Source organism: Nannospalax galili, unplaced genomic scaffold (genome assembly GCF_000622305.1).
Source record: "Nannospalax galili isolate Female #2095 unplaced genomic scaffold, S.galili_v1.0 scaffold312, whole genome shotgun sequence".
In the NCBI taxonomy this organism is placed as follows: domain Eukaryota; kingdom Metazoa; phylum Chordata; class Mammalia; order Rodentia; family Spalacidae; genus Nannospalax; species Nannospalax galili.
The window spans coordinates 7,157,385-7,177,287 of record NW_008335967.1 but is presented as its reverse complement, the minus strand read 5'-3'; the positions used below and the strand labels follow the sequence as shown (position 1 = coordinate 7,177,287).

Here is a 19,903-nt window from a genome sequence, read left to right as displayed (position 1 = left end):
ATCATTTAATTTATGTCTTATAGGGTTTATACTGAGTACAATATTGTATAACTGTAATAATTCAACTGTAAACCTAAAAATTTACAGCCAAATTTGAAAGAGATGCATCCTACCTCAGGAAAACGTTATTGAATATGTCAATTGTGTTGTAATGATATGCTTCTTCTAGTATGTTGTTATTAAATAAATCATTTTTAAAAATTAAAAAAAAAATTATTTTTATTTTATATGTATGCACATATTGCCTGCATGTAGGTAAGTACACCCATGTCATGCAATGCCCACGGAGGTCAAAAGAGGCTGTTGGATCCCCTGGAACTGGAGTTATGGGCAGTTGTTAGCTGCCATGTGGGTGCTGGGATTTGAACTCGGGTCTTCTGCAAGAACAACCAATATTCTTAACCACTGAGCCATCTCTCCAGCCCCCATATTGTGGATTTTTATCCAGTTAGAATGTCTAAACTTTCATAACAAGAGATAATCGACTGTCAGCTTGTACTATTTAATATATTAATTCCATTTAAAATAGCATATTATTAGGGAAAACTGCTTTTCCCTTTTGTTCTCATCTTTCACAGATATTTTATTGTATTTTTCTTCATGAGTATCTTTGACACTGATGCTCCTCTTATTCCTGGAACCATTGTTTCCAAAGTACCCTATTATCCTAGTCAGCTTTAACTGTCAACTCGACACAACCTAGGGTCACCTGAGAAAGGGATCTCCACTGAGGGATTACCCAGATTAGATTGCCTCAAGGCATGTCTGTGGGGGATTTCCTTCATTGCTAATTGATGTAGGAGGGCCCAGGCCACAGTGGGCAGTGCCATTCCCTGGGCACGTGGTCCTGTGTTATATAAGAAAGCTCACTAAACATGAGCCTGTGAGGGAGCCAGCAAACAATGTTCCTCCAAATTGTCTGTTTCTTGTTTGAGTTCTGTCCTGACTTCCCTCAATAGTGGACCATGACCTGGGCATGTAAGCCAAATAAACTCCTTTCTTGAGTTGCATTTGGTCATGGTATTTGTTGAGCAATAGAATGAAACTAGAACACTCATCTTTGCCTGCATCCCATCAGGAATGCAGTCTTTTGGATTAGTGTACTATTCTGTCACTAGGAGTTTTTTGGTCCTAAGCTATGAGCTCTCACTGAAAATTTGATTTGATTTTTCAATCAGTATTCTGGTGCTGCTCCCCTCCCCCTTACACTTACTTTCTCTTTTGTTGTTGTTTTCTTTTTCTTTCTTTCTCTTTTTTTTATTTTAGTTTTATATTTGTGATTCTTCCTAAGAATTGACTCACTGTTTTGTTTTTTCAAGTGACTTGAGTGTGTGGAAGGAGTGTATGGCATGAGTGAATAGATATGCGCATGTGTGGCCATGCACATAGATGGAGGGCAGAGGTTGACATTGTGTGTCATCCTCTATTGTCTTGACTCATTTTATTTGAGACAGGATCTCCAGCTCACTGGTTTGGTCAGACTGGGTGGCCAGTGAGCTTGATGGATCAGCTTGTCTCTACTCTGGAGTTATAGATGGGCACTGCCATGCCTGGCTATTTTATGTGGGTGCTGGGATCTGAACTCAGTCCTTACGCTTTCCCAGCAAGCATTTTACCCACTGAATCACTTCCTAATCCTATCAAGGAATCTTTAAAAAGACATGTTTATAGAAATACCTAGTATTCATAATTGTTAGGCTGTATCTGAGAAACTGGTTTATATTCCTTACTTTTTTTCTAAGCCAGTGTGTCAGGTTACTTTCCTTTTTAAAAGATGTATTATTTTTAATATGTGTACATGTGTGTGTCTGTGTGTAGGTATGTGCATGTGAGTGCAGGTAACTGCAGAGGCCAGAGGCATCAGGTCCCTCTGGAGCTAGGGTTACAGGCAGTTGTGACCCACCCTGCATGAGTGCTGGGAACCAAACTTGGGTCCTTTGGAAGACCAGTATTCTGGTGCTGCTCCCCTCCCCCTTACACTTACTTTCTCTTTTGATGTTGTTTTCTTTTTCTTTCTTTCTCTCTCTCTCTTTTTTTTTTTTTGAGGCAAGCCTCCCCATAGTCTCAGATGGCCTGTGATTAAAGGCATGTGCTACATGCCCAGCCCCATGACTTTCCTAAGGACTGAAAAGCTGGCATTGACTCTGGGCCACTGTCTGATTCTCAAACGTACATTATTATTCAAATGCTGTCACTGAAAGAGAACCTGATCATGTTAGAGTCTTAAGAATCCAAGTGAAAGGAAAACCTTCTTCTCCTGGGTTTACTCTTGGGAGAGGGGAGCCTTTGTCCTAAATTTGGATATCCAGCCCCTGCCATGGACTTCCTCTTAATTGTTTTTATGGCATTTGCTCAGATGTGACACTGGGGACCTGAGTGGACTGTTAGCAGTGTTGCTCTATCACTGTTCCAGAGGGAAACTAAGCCTGTGCTACTGACAGGAGCCATCAGCTCTAATGTATCTGTGCATCAGAAATATCTTCACACTTTCATACATGGAATGTGCCACTGTGTTATAGAAATGGAGCAATAACGAACAGAGCTGTATTTATTTAGACCTAGAGGCCCAGAGCACCCATGAAGCTGTGTTAAAAATGGTTCCACTTCAGGCACATTGACCTCTGCTTTGTGATGGTTCCTCTATTTTTTTTTTTCTTTTCCTTTTTTGGTAGTACTGAGGTTGGAACCCAAGGAGTCACACTTGCTAGCCAACTGCTCTACCATTAACTACATACCCAACGTCCCTATTTTGAGTTTGAGAAATGTCAAATAAACTTAGGAAAATTACTTTAAGAAATAGCTGATGTAATAGGAAGCATATACTTTAAAAATTCAGATGCACCTATTGACAAATGATATTGTCTAGGGGAGAGGGCACCCATTGGAGGTCAGCTTGTCAGGCATGCACCTACATGGCTGGCGAGAGCACAGTGGTAGCTTCCGTATCAGAAGCCTTTTGTACTTTAAATGGACGGCTATTCTTCCCCAGTGTCTGCTGCTGTTGCAGGGGCACTTAAAGCCTTCCCTTTTAACATAGGCATTCTTTAAGTATATTGTAGTTCAAATGCATCTTCTTTCAGGTGTGTAAAGATGTGGAAGGCAGGTCCTTTGCTAAGCTGATTGCTCCTTCACCGCATATCCCTGAAGAGAGGAACTGAGGGATAGGATTACAGTTTAAAGCCACTTCAAGACACTTTATGATGATGGTAGACTTGTTCTGTTAATTTAAAGTTGGTGTAATATGATATGCCAAGGACTCCTCTTCCTGGTCACTTTAGAAAGGATAGCATATGGTATTCTAAGATTTATGACTAAAAGCCTTCTTTTCTCTGTAGGGTCAAAGTGCTTAACTTTGCTGGTTGAAATATACCCTGTCAACAATGTGAAGGTTCTAAAAGCGGTGGATAGCTGTATTTGGGTACAGGTAAGCTTGTCATCTATCACTTGTCTCACTAATCAAAAGGTGTGAAACCTATGGAGAAAGGTGTTTACAAAATGCCTTCATGTGCATTATCACATTTAATCTTCAAAGCAAAGTTGTAGACCATTAGGCTGGAAGTGCCAGTTCTTCCTTTATAAACATGGAAATTAAGAACGCAGGCCTGGCTGCTTTGACTCTGCCTTACCTGATAACAAGGCAATGTTTTCACAATGTTTAATAATAACAAAATACCAAATATTAAAATACAGATGCAGTAAACTTCTAAACATTTATTTATTTTAAATATTTTATTATATTTATTTTATGTGTATGAGTGTACTGCCTGCATGTATGTATGTAAGTGCACTGTGTTGTGCAGTGCCCAAGGAGGTCAGAAGAGAGTGTTGGATCCCCTGGAACTGGAGTAATAGATGATTGTTAGACACCATGTGGGTGCTGGGAATTGAACCTCGGTCCACTGAAAGAGCAGCCAGTGCTCTTAACTGTTGAGCTCTCTCTCTCCAATCCCTATTTATTTATCTTTATGTATATGTGTATGAGCCTGTGTATTAGCACCACACGTGCAATGCCCGCAGAGGCCAGAAGAGGGTGTTGGGTCCTCTGGAACTGGAGTTACAGGTAGGTGTGAGGTGCCATGTGGGTACTGGGAACCAAAGCTAGGTCCTCTATAAGAGCACTAATGTCTCTTAACTGTTAAGTGGTGTCCCTAGCTCCTGCAGTAAGCTTTTAAATATTTTGTTTCATGAATTCACTTGGTTGACAGACTAATTATGATTAATGACTTAATAAATTCTTGAATTTACCAACACTGTAGGTTATGGAAGCACTTTGTGTATAATGCAGGTGGATTAGTCAGTCTTTATTTGCAGATTCCATACTTGCAAATTCTTGGGCTTACTAAGATTGATATGTAACTCAAAATTAATGCTCATGGCACTTTGCCAGCATTTACAGGCATGTGTTGAGTGATGAAGAGTTGAGTCACCTGGCTCGCACATTCCCAACTGGCTCACACTATAGACAAGTGGTGTTTTCACCATCTAATGCATGGATATTACATCCTGTGTTTTTTTTTTTTTGTTACTTGATTGCTTAAATGACTTCCCAGTGTTGTGCTGAAGTGTTGTCTAGCATTCCTAAGAGTAAGAAGGCTGTGATATGCCTTCCTTAGATAAGCTTCATTCAGGCATGAGTGACAGGACTTTGGGCCATAAGCTCAGTGTTAATGAATCAGTAATATATACGGCATAAGGTATATGTCAACAGAAGCACATGTAAGACAAGCTTATGTATTCATCTGTTGGTAAGAATATGAATAGAGGCTTGCAGGAGCCGAGCCTTATATCTGACCTATGGCCAATTTAGTTTTCAGAATACAGGGTCACTACCACAGATAGTGAGAATTGACTGTACATGGTATGCTACAGCGTAATTTCCCTGTGCTTAATTCATTCTGCTACCTTTTGGTCACCCTGGGGTCAGCAAGTCTCACTCGCATGGTCTACCCCAGCCCCACTGGCTGCAGGCTTCTTTCCGGAGGACTTGGCTTTCCTTAGCTCTGGCCTCTCCACTGTCTGCATCAGCTATGTATTTTCCCTGCCACTCCTATTGCTTCCAGATAGGGCCTGGCCTGGAGCTCACAAGCTGTGTTTCTTTTCCCTTAGAACTTAGTTTATTTGCACTGTTGCCAGAGCAAAGGTGACCATGAGACAGATCACACTTCCCTTTTCTGGCTTATTTTTGGATTGCTTCAGGATCCCCACCCAGGCAGGGTAAATGATGGAGACATTATTAAAGAACTGTGATAAATAAAGGGAATTAGAACATGGGAAAGTTAAGAAATTTTGCAAATATATGGTTGTGCAAAGTTGTGAATAGTGGGGGCTGTAGAGATGACTCAGCAGTTAAGAGCACGGGCTGTTCTTGCAGAGGACCTAGGTTCAGTTCCCAGCACCCATGTGGCAGCTAACAATCATCTCTAACTCCAGTTCCAAGGGATCTGACACCCTCTTCTGACCTCTGTGGGCATTGCATGACATGGGTGCACATACATACATGCAGGCAATACACTCATACACATAAAAATAATAAATAAAATATTTTAAGAAGTTGTGAATAGTTTAAAAGCTACTGAAAATTGGATAAAGTGGTTAATATGGTTAATTTTATGTTATATGAATTTTGTCCTAACTAGAATTACTTAAAAGCACACAACACATGACTGTCTATTGATCAAAGGTAAATGTCTCTACCCAGATAGTAAAGCCTGTGCTCATTCTGTGGGCCCATCTCAGCTCTGGGTCCTGCTCCCTGCTCCTCATGCCCGTGGCTCTAGAGAGAGAACAAGCCACCATATCACATCTTTGCCTTCTGCTCCATCCTTCTCTTTGGCCCAGAGAAGTACCATTCCCCACTCCACTGAGCCTGGTCTTGCCCTGTGCTCTATCTCCTTTTTCTTACTGGTGATCTCCAGTAATGCATTTTCCTAACTGCACTTGCAGACTTGGTCACCCACACCAGAGGAGCTTCAGCAGGAACTTCCTTCACCAGAGGAATGGTGACTTGGATCCTGACCTGGGATCCTTCCAGAGTTCCCACCTGCCTGAGGCACATCTCCATACACTCCTGCCATGTCCACACACACGCTCCCAATAACAGATATGAATGCTCACAGACTTGCTCCGTATCTGTGAAGACAGTGTTTCCTAAATATACATGACATCTGTATAGATTCTTTTTCTGTGTGTACTCTAAAAATTGTTTAATACTGTTTGAAGACAGACTGAAGTAACATACATATTACTTATTTTTAAAAATATTAAATAGGTTATAACTTCCTCTATATTTTGCTTATTTTTACAGAGAAATCTTTGAGGCAAAACAAAATATGGTTTAACTTTCCTTAAATTCTGAGAAAAATGATATTTTTAGTAATCTGATAAATGATCTTCTTGATCAAAATGAATAAATTACCTTAATTCTTTTGTGGAGATTCATATTTAAAATGATTTAGAATACAAAAGAACCACCTTGAGTTAAGAGCTGTATTTGAAAATTGTATTTTAACTTTCATGCCTTGCTCTAGGCCACCTCATAGTAGAAAGACCAGGACCACCTACATGGGTCTTCTAAAATCACCTTCCTACTGGTTACCATATAAAGACTACGCTGAGGCTTAGAGATTGGCAATCATGGCTCTTGAATACCTCACATTCCTAAGCAGGTACAGCACCTCTGTAGGCTCATGAACAATCTTTCTCCTCTCTTTCCTTCTTCCCTCCCTCCCTCCCTCCCTCTGTAAGCTCATGCACAATCTTTCTCCTCTTTCGTTCCTTCCTTCCTTCCTTCCTTCGTTCCTTCCTTCCTTCCTTCCTTCCTTCCTTCCTTCCTTCCTTCCTTCAATTTTCAAAATAGGGTTTCACTATGTAGCCCTGGCTGGTGTAGAACTTACTTTGTAGACCAGGCTGGCCTCAAATTCAGAGATCTGCCTGTCTCTACCTCACAAGTGTTGGGATTAAAGGCATGCATCACCATGCCTGGTATATTTTTCTTTTTTAAGCTCAAAGACAATTTTATTAGAGTTTAAATGAAAAACACCTAGGGCAGGCAAACTTTATATGTCAGAATTCTTCCAAAGTAATTGAGGAGAGAAAGAAAAAAAGCCATGCCACTTGAGGTAAATCTGCATGGAGTCAGCCACATGGCTGGGGGTAGGAGCTTTAGAGAGACACCCAAAGTGTTAGAGAAAGCACACTTTAAAAAGAGATATAAGGGGGCTGGAGAGATGGCTCAGCAGTTAAGCACACTGGTTGTTCTTGCAAAAGACCCGGGTTCGAATCCCAGCACCCACATAGCAGCTAACAACTGTCTGTAACTCCAATTACAGGTGATCTGATGGCCTCTTCTGTCCTCCATGGGCATTGTGCAACACAGTTGCATTTATCTACATGCAGGCAATACACATATATACATAAAATAAAACAAATGAAATATTTTAGAAAAGAGAGATCAAGGAGAAAAGGAAAAGTTATACTTTTCTGAGTACTTCAGAAAAGTGAACACACTTACAAAGCTGTACATCCATAGATCTATAAGAGACTGTACTAAGAGGTGGGAATTCTGGAGAGGAAAAGTGCATTATTTTATTAAAGGGATAATTATTTCACCTACCTCTGTAGAATTATTTAAAGAGAGCCTTCCAAACTTTGTATCCAAATTCTATATTGCTATTTATTATATAATTTTAAGGTTATTGCTGAGAATGTTATATAGTTAGTGGTTTGCTTTTTACTTCTAAAAGGGGCATTTAACAATAATTCCCTAAAGAAATTAACCTATTACACTTCTGATCTCTTAAAGACACCAATAATAATGTGGCCAATGTCTGTAAAATTGAGCCGCAAAAGGTTATGTGCCTTTGTAATGTTTTAAAGATTTTATTTTTTGGCTGGTTGAGAACAAAATTCATTGATAGTCTTTCTAAAAGTTACCATTCATGCCATAAAATGAAATGGCTTGCCGTCACCTTGTTGATGATGAAAGAATTAAGCCTTTGGCATCATTTTAAGACAGTTTTCCTTCATTTTCACTGTGGACGGGGTCAGGCTTAGTGGTGCTGCCTTCCTGCCCTGTCCTGTGGGCAGATACACAGTGGGGAACTTAGGGGAGGAGTATGGTGCATTAAGCCTTTATTTCCCAGGGGCAGCTAGCCCAACTTTGAGGCATGTAGATCGTTAACCACACACCACATCATGACTTCCTGTCCTTTCTTGGAAAGTCCCTGGTCATTTTGTGCTTTGTCTATTGGCTGTAGGATTTTGGAAATTGTGTCAAAGAGCATGTTTACTTCGTTCTCAAGTTATATACTAGGTTTAGTTGCACAGCAAGTACATTTGCCACACTTCTTCTTATGTGAAATAAAACATACTGTATACATATTTTCTGCACTGTTTCTGACTGACTTCAGAATCAGATATTGCAAAGAGGAAGCACCATGCGTAGAAACAGCCGCCTTCTTTGTGTATGCTCAAAGGAATGGGGATAGTGTCTTACCTAGGCCAACCTCCCCCTAGAAAACTGAGGGCCTGGAAACTTCCTTCTTTTATTTGCTTGACCTTTGATGTGTGTGCATGTGATTCCCCTAAAGTATTCCGTGGTTTCCAGTTCCTTGCATCATATGTAGCAGTAACAATGATCAAACACAATCTTGAAGTATCTGTAAAAGCAAGGGAGTTGCTTATGATTTTTATTAATTTCCTTTCTACAGTTCCTCTACCCATATGCTGAAAGTCAACCCCTTCCACAGAACCACCTGTTACTGATTTCAGAAGAGAAATGTAAGTGTATTTTTAGGCAATACATAGGGTGTATGGTGTGCAGAACTCCTAATGAAATGTGCAGCATGACTGAAATCGATAGATAGCTTTGGCATTGCCAGAGTTCTACTTATTGGATATGACTTTGAGGCCTAGAATTCCCAGGGAAGCTGTTCTTTTCCCCAGCTATTGTTCCCTCAACCTATATTCAGTTTCTTTATCTTGGGAATGAGAGCTTCTTGTGTACATAGATGTCCACTTCTGCCAACCTGCAGAGTGTTTGTCGCACAGTTAAACTGGTTAGTTTTTGCCTTCTTAAAATGTCTGTCAGAGTGGGTAACTGTGATGCAGGAGAGGGGTTTGGATGGAGAGAAGAAAGGAGGGATTTGGTAGCTAGATGAATTCCAGGGCAGATCTGAAGGCACACCTTACCATGACCAAATTCAAGTGGAAGCAAATGAGATTGTGAGTTAAGAGGGTTTATCCTTTCATGATATTTTCCAAATTTGGAAAGAAGTAAGGACAAAGTCTACTGGAACTTACTAGCAAGCAACCTTTCATGTTACAAAATGAAACTGTGGGATGATTTATGGTTGGAAGGATACACTTGGGTTAGATTTGTGTTTAGTCCCCATGCTTTGATCTAATTTTTTATACCACAGTTTTTGTAATTAGAACTAGCAAAATGTGTGACTAAATCTAGATTGTCACTGATAATGAGGGATGATTTATAAATTGACTTAAAGTGTTTAGGATTTTGATCCCCTATAAAAATGCCTCTCCCCAAAACCTTAGGTAATGAGTTATATATGCATATATATATGGTATTTGGAAATTGAATATAAACCCTGCTGAATGGGTTCTTCCTAGCCCTATACAAGACTGATGACAGAGGGAGACAAACACTTGTTGAAGGAAGAAAGGGAACAGAAGGGCCGAATGTTTCATGTATTATAATAGTAAAGAGCAGAGTAAATGTGGACCTTGAAATAGACTGTCAAGAGGGAGAGGAAAGTGGGCTTGGGTGTGTGTGTCTTGTGAGAGTACCATGTTTGAGAATACTGTTTGGTAGCCAGTTTTTTTATTTGTATTGCTTTCATAAAAATTTGTTCATAGCTGTTGGGAAAAGCTATACTGATTTTTTAAAATGAAGGTTAAAATATCCTTTTTGTTTCTTTTTTTGTTAAAAGATATTGAACGATATCATATCCAAATCACCCAAGAAGATGGAAATAGAGTGGTAAAGATTTTAAACTCTTTTTGCTTCAGAGTTCTTTTCTATAAGGAACTACATTTCCAGACTTTCAAGGACAGATGAACTCTATTGATACAAAATATTTTCTTTGATATTTTGTGAATAATAAGCCTTACTGTTATAACATGAGAAACCAAAGAAGAATGTGGAAGAGTTAATTATTCCCCTCCTTTCTACCTCCTCCCAGTCTCTGTCCTGAGGTGATGAGTGACAGGCTGTGGAGTCTCCCCACAGCTTTTGTCTTGCTCATGAAAACCTGCATAAGGTTAGACATGCTCAATTGTTCTCACCAAAATAGAACCATAATGCTTGCATTTACTTGCTGCCATTGTGTTTGCTTTTTTACTTAGTATATCAAGAGGATATAAGTTAGAAAGCCAAATGATAACTAAGTGTATTTTTCTAATTTTTCTGCAAGCACACACACAAGTCTGCTTGGCATTTCTGCTGCAATGTTCTTTCCTGCCTTTGTTCTCATGTCTCTTTATCCTTTTCAGCTGCCTCTCTTTCTCCATATTTATATAATTTCCCATCCCACTCTTGGCATACCCTGGCTTGGTTTATGATCTACTCCTTTGTGGAATTATCTACAAGCCAAATGGAAGATCTCAATTCTTTCTTAAGGATGTGCATGGCAGCTCCTGGCCTGGGGTCCATAATGCTTCGGCCATTCATTCAATTGCCAGGTTTTCTTTCTGCGTTACACATCATCTTCAGTGTTTTTGTCTGTGCCTTTACATAATGGTACATATATTTCTTTGGGGGAAAGTCCTCAGGTTTGGATTATTGGGTTGATGGGTATATGCATTTAATAACTTTCAATGCAGTTCGCTTTTCTATATTTTTCAAGAAACTATAAGAACATCAGTAATAGTGAATTTACTTTTAAAATTTTCAAATTTTATGGTTGCAAATTAATATCTTACTATGTTTTCTTAGCTTGTATTTCTCTTAATGTTTAGCAAGTTTGGGTGCCTTCTCTGTTTACTGGTTATTTAAATTTGTTATTTGGAAAAATTCATTGGTTATATCCTTGTCTATTTTTTCTATTTGGTTATCTTTTCCTTGGTAATTTTTATGAGATCTGAATGTAGTATAGATATTAAAATTATTTTATTCAATGTTTAGTCTATATTTAAAGATTTAAAATTTTCATTTCAGGGATCATTAATATCCTTGGTCAGGATTATTCCAAGATTATTTATTTATTTATTTATTTATTTATTTATTCATTGTGCATGTGTGTGTGCACACAGGCCACAGCATGCAGGTGGATGTCAGAGGATAACTTGCAGGAGTCGATTCTCTCCTACCATGTGGGTTTTAGGAATCAAACTCAGATTGTAAGGCCTGGCAGCAGGTGCCTTTACCTGCCCACCCTCAAAATAATCTTCCTCTGACAGTTTTGAAGTTTCTCTGAAGACTTTAAAATTATAGGAACAAAATTGAAATGGGAAATGACGTTTACTATGTATCTCATATTGAAAGCCTCAGATCGAAAGGGTGGACTGAAAAATGGCCAGGACTGTCTGGGTAGAACTCTGGGCTGCTGGTAGCCTCCAGTGGAGGGGCAGAGTCAGAAGAATGTCAAGACAAGAAAGAGCAAGGCTGAGAAATTGGAGGAGAGTAGTAAAGTAAGTTGAGGTGGGGGACTGAGAATACACAGAAACTGAGGAATGGGTTGGAAAAAGATTTGGTAGTCAAGACATGCTGTAGGGAGAGTGACAGAAAGGGTCCTTGTCACCTGCCAGAAGAATTCCTGCTGGCCAAGATGGCATAGCTTTAGCATTTCTTATTCACTGACACTCTTTCAGGGATATCCTGCCCACATTCTTAAAGGCTTTGTTAGCAGAGTTTTAAAACATTATGGAATTCCACATCTTCATCACAACATCCTTACATAACAGGTGGTATTATAACTCCATTTAAAATTTTTTTTGTTTTATTTTTATCTTATGTATGTGTGTATTGCGGACATGTATGCAAGTGCACCTGTATCACGCAATGCCCACAGAGGACAGAAGAGGACGTTGGATCTCCTGGAACTGGACAATTGTTAACCACCATGTGGGAGCTGGGATTCGAACCCAGGTCTTCTGCAAGAATAGTCAGTGCTCTTAACTACTGAGCCATCTCTCTACATCTCTCCAGCCCCATATAGCTCCATTTTTGTTGTTGTTGCTGTTGTTGTTTGTTTGTTTGCTTGTTTGTTTGTTTTTTTAAAACAGAGAAGTGAGGTCACTAGAGAGGGACAAAATGGAGATTCTAGCCCAGGCATGCTGGAATCTGATGCTCATCTCGTTAGCATATTGCTTTGGCTGAAGAGATTCCCAAGCCCACCCCAACCTAACAAAATTAGGATTTAGAAGATTAGAGAGAGGTGCCCTTGGATCTTTAGCATCACCTTCCATGGCCTAAATAATGGATCCAGGCAAGCAAAAAACAGAGACATGCAAGTCCTTATGCTTTGAGTTTCCCTCATTTACACTGGAGAAGAAATCCCTTTAAGGGTTAGAGTTCTGGCAAGGCTGTGGACCACCCTGCTGTTCCCTTTTCTCCTCATTTCTTTTGCTTCAATCTATCTTCATTCCTTACCCAGCTATCTCAGTGTAGGGGGGTTTTGTTTCATGTTTTTGCTTAGCAAGCATTCTGAGGAGAGTGAACTGAACCTGGAATCTCACATGCTAAGCATATGCTCAGCCACTGAGCTCTGTCCCTTGCCCTTGGAAAGTGAACTAGCTTTTTTCCATTTTCACAGGTCTCATTTTGTATCCCAGTGTGGCCTAGAACTTGTTGTAATCCTCCTGCTCCAGCCTCCTGAGAGCTGGCAGTACAGGTTTGAGCCATCATACCCAGCTTTGGAAAGTGCATTCCGTGTGTGTGTGTGTGTGTGTGTGTGTGTGTGTGTGTGTGTATGGAGGTCAAAAGTCAACTGTGGGTGTGATTCTTCAGGTGCTGTCCACCTTGGTTTTTGGAGACAGGGTCTCTCACTGGCTTGAGGCTTGCTGATTAGGCTGGGCTGACCAGCCAGCTAGTCCCAAGAATTCGCCCGTCTCTGGCTCCCCAGTGCTGGAATTAACAAGTAGAAGAAATTTTTTTTTTTTTGGTCTTTTTGAGACAGGGTCTCCCTGTGGCCCCAGCTGGCCTGGATTCACTATGGAGACCAGACTGGCCTTGAACTCCTAGAGATCCACCTGCCTCTGCCTCCTGAATGCTGAGATTAAAGGCGGGACCTCGTCCAACAGAAGACACTTTTTTATGTGGGCTCCAGGGATCAAACTTATGTCCTCATGCTGGCAAGATAAGCACTTTACCAACTGAGCCATCTCCCACTCCTCTGGAAAATGAATTCTTTTCTTAAAAATATTTTATTTATTAATTTTATTTTAAGTGTATGAGTGTATTGCCTGCGTGTATGTAAGTGCACCCCATATTGTGTAATACCCACAGAGGTCTGAAGAGAGTGTCAGATTTCCTGGAACTGAGTTATGGAGGTTTTTGCCACCATGTGGGTGCTGAAAACCAAACCTGGGTCCTCTGCAACAGCAGCCAATACTCTGAACTGCTGAACCATCTCTCCAACCCTGAAAATGAATTCTTTTTTTAAAAAAATTTTATTTATTTAAAAAATTTTTATGTGTATGTGTGTATTGCCTGCATGTAGGTAAGTGCACCTGTGTCATGCAATGCCCGCAGAGGTCAGATGAGGCTGTCAGATCCTCTGGAATTGGAATTACGGACAGTTGTTAGCTGCCATGTGGGTGCTGGGATTCGAACCTGGGTCTTCTGCAAGAACAACCAGTGTTCTTAACTGCTGACATGTAAAATATACTTAATATTTTCTTATTTCATCTTCTTTCATTTCAAGAAGCTTTCCTTGGGTATAGTAAATGTTGGAAACACTCAAGACAAGGGAAAGCAGACGTTCTGTAGAAGAGCACACGCTCACTGGGGGAAGAGCACAGTGTTAACTAAGACTTAACTGTCATAGAAACATGCCAAAGCACCATAGGAATATGGAGGCTAGGAGCTTTGCCTTTGTATTGGGGTTCTGAAGTGAAGCTTTGTCTGGGAGGCAAAACCTAAGTCGCATCTTAAAGGAGGAGAGTTAAGTGTTGCTGATGGATGGGCAATGGCATCATAGGCATAAAGGTAAGGACCATGCCCAAAGCCACAAGCTGGTGAATGGCACAACTGGGCCATCCAAGTACTCTTTTTAATTCAGGCCTTAGTGTTTCCCTGGTTATTATAAGCCTCTGTCTTTGGTGGAGAAGGCTTCTGTCCACAGAGGCCTGACTGAGGGGTTTTGTCTACAATAGGAAGTTATGAATCTTCTATTAATATAACTCTTGATTTGTGGTAGGTGTGGTCTTGCCTTTGCCAACATGCTTGTTAAGCAAGGAAGAAGAATAAAACAGCATAAGTGTGTTTGGGAGTTTTTATGAGAAGACTATATGTTCTGGTGTGGGAAATCTGCTAATAAAGCAGGACTATCTATAGGTATCATAGGAATAGGATACGCAAAATAGTGATTTGAGATGTTCTTTAAAATATTTTCTTATCAAATCCTTTTGCTTCTAGGTAATTAAAAACTCTGGTCATCTCCCAAGAGACAGAATAGCAGAGGATTTTGTTTGGGCACAGTGGGATATGTCAGAGCAGAGATTATACTACATTGACATAAAGGTAAAAATTGTTATAGAAACAATTTCTTTTTTGTCTTTTTGAGACAGGGTCTCCATGTAGCCCCAGATGGCCTGGAACTTGCTATGTAGATTAGGCTGGCCTCGAACTCACAAAGATCCACCTGCTTCTGTCTCCCAAGTGCTGGGATTAAAGGCGTGCACCACCATGCCTGGCCATAGAAACAATTTAATTTTGACATTATCATTGTTTTCATGTGCTAATCACCACATTTTCATTAATGGGAACAGACAATGAAGGTTTATTCAAAACAATGAACAGGTTTTTATTAATGCTTTTTGACCCATTCTTTTTCTCTTCGACTTTTTTTTTGAGATAATTTGTCAAGTCTTTTCTCTTCTAGAAATCAACAAGTATCTTGAAATGCATCCAGTTTTGTGCTGATGAGAGCTTTAACTTAATGGTAAGTCAATTGAGTGCTCAGCTCCAGGAAATTTTGCTAGAGTTAAGCAGAATTTTTGGCATTTTGATGATGTGTTAGTCACTTGCATGATCAAATAACTTGACTGTTGCTGTCCCAGGACTTCCACTCTCTAACAAATGCACAGTTGATAAAAATTAAGAGAAGAGCACACATAGGAGAGTGTCTCATTTTAGAGCAACAGCTCTAGGAGGGGCTTAGGAGAAGGCAACAGGTATGATCTAGAGTAGCTTGCATTAACTGCTTTCAAGTTATTTGACTCAAAAGGAATTGGATATGATGGGTTTGAAGATAAGGGAAGAAGCCAGCAGGAGAGCATAATTTAATTAGTAAGCATATAGCATTCCTCTTGGAAAGGCTGCTGGGGTAGTCTTATGGTAAGGCATTACTTATGTCTTTATCTGTGATGCACAGTATTTCCTTCTTGATTAGCGCTAATATTGGTATCAAGTGCATATTGGTTTCATACCATTACAATCCTTACTTGGTCCTTCCTGCCATATTTTTGGCTCACCCATTCCTAAAGATACCCGAAGCTTCCTTCCTTATATAGCTGTGTCTTATAAAGGGCTGTGGCTCTCAATCATCCTATTATACAACTTATGATATTCAAATTTAAGGCAGAGTTTGCCGGGTTTTAGCTTTTCATGAAGGAAGCATATATTTTACTTGTATGTAAACTCCAGGATATTTCCAGTGGACCTCTGGATTGTGGATCTTGGGCCTACTGTCTGGAGATAATGAAGGTTAAATGGAGTCTTTAGTACTAGGCAAGCCTAGCACTGGCAGCTTGCTCTGTATTTCTAAACTGTCATCATGCAATGTCATTTTTTTTTTTTAGCTCATTTCCTCCTCCTTTTTTTTCTTGACAGTTTGAAATATCCTTGGACATAACATTAAGTGACTCAGGATTTAAGTAAGTTATTCATAGATTGTCAACTTTTATAGACATATGTAGGTAGCAAAATGATTATGTTTATTCCTAATTTGTGGTATGCAGATACAGGAATGGTCTGACATTTTGTGCATCTATTTTAATATTCCTGTTCTTTACAGGGCATATAAACTAATTTATCAAGTGTGAACACAGGATTTCATGTGTAAATTTGAATGTGTTCTTAGCCATTTACTTCCAGAAAGCACCTGTGTTTATTTGGATGTATGGAAGTGCTCTCCTCTCTGTGACTAAATAAAAAGATTTCATGAGCCAGAATGAGCTGCATTTTGAATCAAACACCAATGACCCTTTTCTTGTTGCCCACAAGAAATCATAGGTTAGCCCACTTGCTGCTCAGTCAAGTCTGTTGCTTTATTTTTTCTGTTTTCTTTTTTACACAGAGGCAAGTTTTTCCTTTTCCAGCGATTTATGTGTAGTAAAAAGATAAGACATTTAAAAAAAAAAAAAGGGCATCAAAGGAAAAAAGAAAAGAAAGGCATATTAAATTAGTAATGATAGTCCTAAGCTATGGTATATTTTCCTAGCTTTACTTCATCACATATGAAAATTTAATAGTGCCTATTTTGAAACATAGTCTTTGTTTCAGAAAATGTTTACTATAAATCACAAAATTATGAAAAAATTTAAGTTGTAAGTAATATATGCCTTCTCTATTGCCAGGCACATACTCTTTATGTAACAATACTTTGTTTTTAAGTTTTATTTTTTGAGATAGGATCTCACTATGTAGGTCTGGCTGACCTGGAACTTGCTATGTACATCAGGTTGGCCTCAAACTCACAGAGATTCCCTGTTTCTGTCTCCTAAGTGCTGGGATTAAAGGTGTGTGCCACTGTGCCTGGCTTGTACCGTGTACTTTAAAAAAATTTTTTTATAATAAAGGCTAAACAAAATTAGCAAAAATTCTCAACATTAATTGATCAGGAACATGTCTCTACTTCTGTTTGTGTATTATAGTGTCTATATGTGGTGTTACTAAGCTACATTACCATTACACTTGAATAAATAAACAGTCTGACACTCTAAGCAGTGTATTATTTACACTAAACAAATAAACAGCATTAGTTTTAAAACCAAGAGTGGACTCAAACTCTGAGAACCACTTGTTCCGTCAGATGTCACATGAAACTGTGCTCTCAAGACAATCTTTAGTCAGACTTTTATTGAAGCAGTATTTCCAGCATCACATGGGGAAGTAGAGGCTAGAATCCACTCACCAGAGAATCTTGCCCTTTGATCCCTAGCTCTAGAATACCTCACACACAGAGTTTCAGGCAGACTTCTTATTGTTTGCAATGAGAATAGAATACTGCTTCTACCACTTTGATATGTTAATCAAGCACACCCACATTCATTCACTATCTTGGGTACAGGGCAAGGTGGGATACTGAGAAATAAAGGTCAGTGCCTACATCACAAGAGGAACACATGGCTCAGTGAACTTGTTTATATTATAAACAGTAACTTTCTTGGTTGCAAGGTTGCAAGGTTAGATGAAAGTCCTTAGTCCAGAATATGTCAATATTGTGAAAGTCATTACTACAGTTATACCAGTTAGGAGGGAATATATATATATATATTTTTTTCCCATGTATTTTAAGAGGGAATATATTTTTAAGTGCATTCATCAATTTCTTTCCCTTTGTTCTTAGACTTGTCAACTTTGGATGTGATACTTGTCAGGGCCAAGAGAAGTTTGGCAATCATCAACCGTCTCTGTGTGTTTTTACCAATCACACAGGTAAAAACCAGGGTTGTACTTAGGAAATTTTATCAACTCACCTGTACTGAGTTCTATATAAAAGTTAGATATTATTTAACCATATGAATCCTGAAAATGAAATATAACAGTCACATTATTATGTAGATTATCAGGTAAATATCTATATGTATGTTTATATGCCAAATTATCTTCTTTATTATAATTTTACTCTTTTGGTACTAAGGAAGAAACCTAGAGCCTTGTGCATGCTACTACTGGGATATGTATTCTACTACTGAGTGACACTTCTATCCTTCCACTATAACTGTATACATATATGTATGAAAGAAGCCACCATCCACAGGGTTATTTTTTTCATAGGTATTGCTGGTATTGCTTTAATAGAGTGAGTGTATTCATATTTAATCAATCCACATTTTCTCATAGGGATTAAATGCTTTGTTTGTTAGCTTTACTGATGGGTTCTAATGTTTAATTTTTTTTTACATTTTTATGTGTATGTTTTTGAGTGTGGGTGCATGTATACCACAGCATATGTGTGTGTATATGTGTGTTGTGTGTGCATGTGGAGGTCAGAGGACAACTTATGGGAGTTGATTCTCTCATTCCACCTCGTAGGTTCCAGGAATCAAGTCAAGGTCAGGTCATCAGGCTTGGGCAACAAGAGCCTTTACCCGCTGAGCCATCTCACTAACCTGTGTTTTGGTTCTAAACCCCCGTGCCTGACTTTAAATGTTATGTGACAGTTGCTATTCTAGTAATCTGATCTTGACCTACACCTGTTTATGTAGAGAGACTGGAGAGGGAGGGAAAAATATCTAAAAATGAAAGAAGAAAATGTGATTATATGTTATGAATCTGGTACTGACCATCAGACTCAATAGGCATCTAAGTCAACTCTAAAAACAAAGTATAAAAGCCATTTTAATATCTCAACTTGAGTAGATATTTACTACTTGAGTTGTATATCATTCATTAAAATCACATTTTTCTTGTAAATATGCCAACTATTAAAGTCAAAATATGTGATATTCATACATTAAGCCAACATTTATTGAGCATTTACTGTGTACTAAGTTTTTTAAAGAATGTTATTTTTCATTTTGTGTATATATGTGTGTCTGTGGGGGGGGGTATATGCACTTGGTGCAGGTGCCTGCAGAATCCAGAAAAGGGTGTCAGATCCTGGAGCTGGAGTTTCAAGAGGTTGTGAACCATTTGATATGTGTGCTGGGAACTGAACTTGAATCCTCCGCAGGAATAGAATGTACTCTTAACTGATGAGCTGTCTCTCCAACCCCCTGTACTGAGACTTTGGGACACAAGGATGAGCAAAAGTGACCTGACCTTTAATAGAGGTTACTGTTGGTGAAGATTTTGGATATTCCTTAAGTGTATACATGAAATTCCAGTAGAACCATGAAAAGCATTATGAATGAGAATTACAGGAAGCTCTGAGAGCATGTGTTGGATCGTTAATAGACATTAGTACTGCCTTCCAATATAGTCTGGCTTAACAAGTCCCTTTCCAGTTTCTGTTTTCTCCAAGTCCACCCAGCCCATTCTTCTTTAGTCTTGAAAATTACTCTTTCTTTTACCATAGTCCTTCATAATCCATCCCAATGTTTTTCCTATCCATCTCAGGTCTCCCTAAGCTATACAAGTCCCTCTAGCAACAGTCCCCAGAAAGTCAAAGAATGTGATAGTTAAGGTGGAAGATGTGTATGGACCAAACCACTATAATTGGGGTAGAGAGAGAACTGAGAAAGAAAAGTGGAGATGTAGGCAGGGTTGGGCTAAGTAGGACTGTGTAGATCATAGAAAGATTTTAGCTTTTATTCTAAGACTTAAGAAAAGTCCTTGAAGATTTTTTTTAATCACAGTTATTTTCCAAGTATATCAAATAATTAAAAATATAGTGAATACCTGTATGCCTTTTGCTTAATCATACAATCTACAGTATTTTTCTCATCCTTTCTATATATTGGTACAATTTTCTTCTTTTGACTCAATCATTTAAAAATAAATTATAGCTGAATGTAGTGTCACACACCTGTAATCGCAGCACTAAGAGGCTGGGGCATA

At 39.0% G+C, this 19,903-nt stretch overlaps 1 protein-coding gene across 8 annotated transcripts in view; it reads left to right on the top strand.

The window, feature by feature from the left end:
* Gsap (gamma-secretase activating protein) overlaps positions 1-19,903 on the top strand; it is a 108,991-nt gene that overhangs the window by 31,377 nt on the left and 57,711 nt on the right. For 5 of the 8 annotated variants that reach the window (XM_017797553.2, XM_017797554.2, XM_029562359.1 and 2 more), the window contains exons 6-12: positions 3,336-3,424; positions 8,709-8,778; positions 9,948-9,997; positions 14,594-14,698; positions 15,060-15,119; positions 16,010-16,053; positions 17,748-17,836. In XM_017797553.2, coding sequence (XP_017653042.1) covers positions 3,336-3,424; positions 8,709-8,778; positions 9,948-9,997; positions 14,594-14,698; positions 15,060-15,119; positions 16,010-16,053; positions 17,748-17,836 — 507 coding nt within the window. Of the gene's footprint in view, positions 1-3,335; positions 3,425-6,587; positions 6,666-8,708; positions 8,779-9,947; positions 9,998-11,379; positions 11,647-12,087; positions 12,120-14,593; positions 14,699-15,059; positions 15,120-16,009; positions 16,054-17,747; positions 17,837-19,903 lie in introns of those variants that run through there. The other 3 variants (XM_029562360.1, XM_029562362.1, XM_029562361.1) reach the window with 3 other exon arrangements.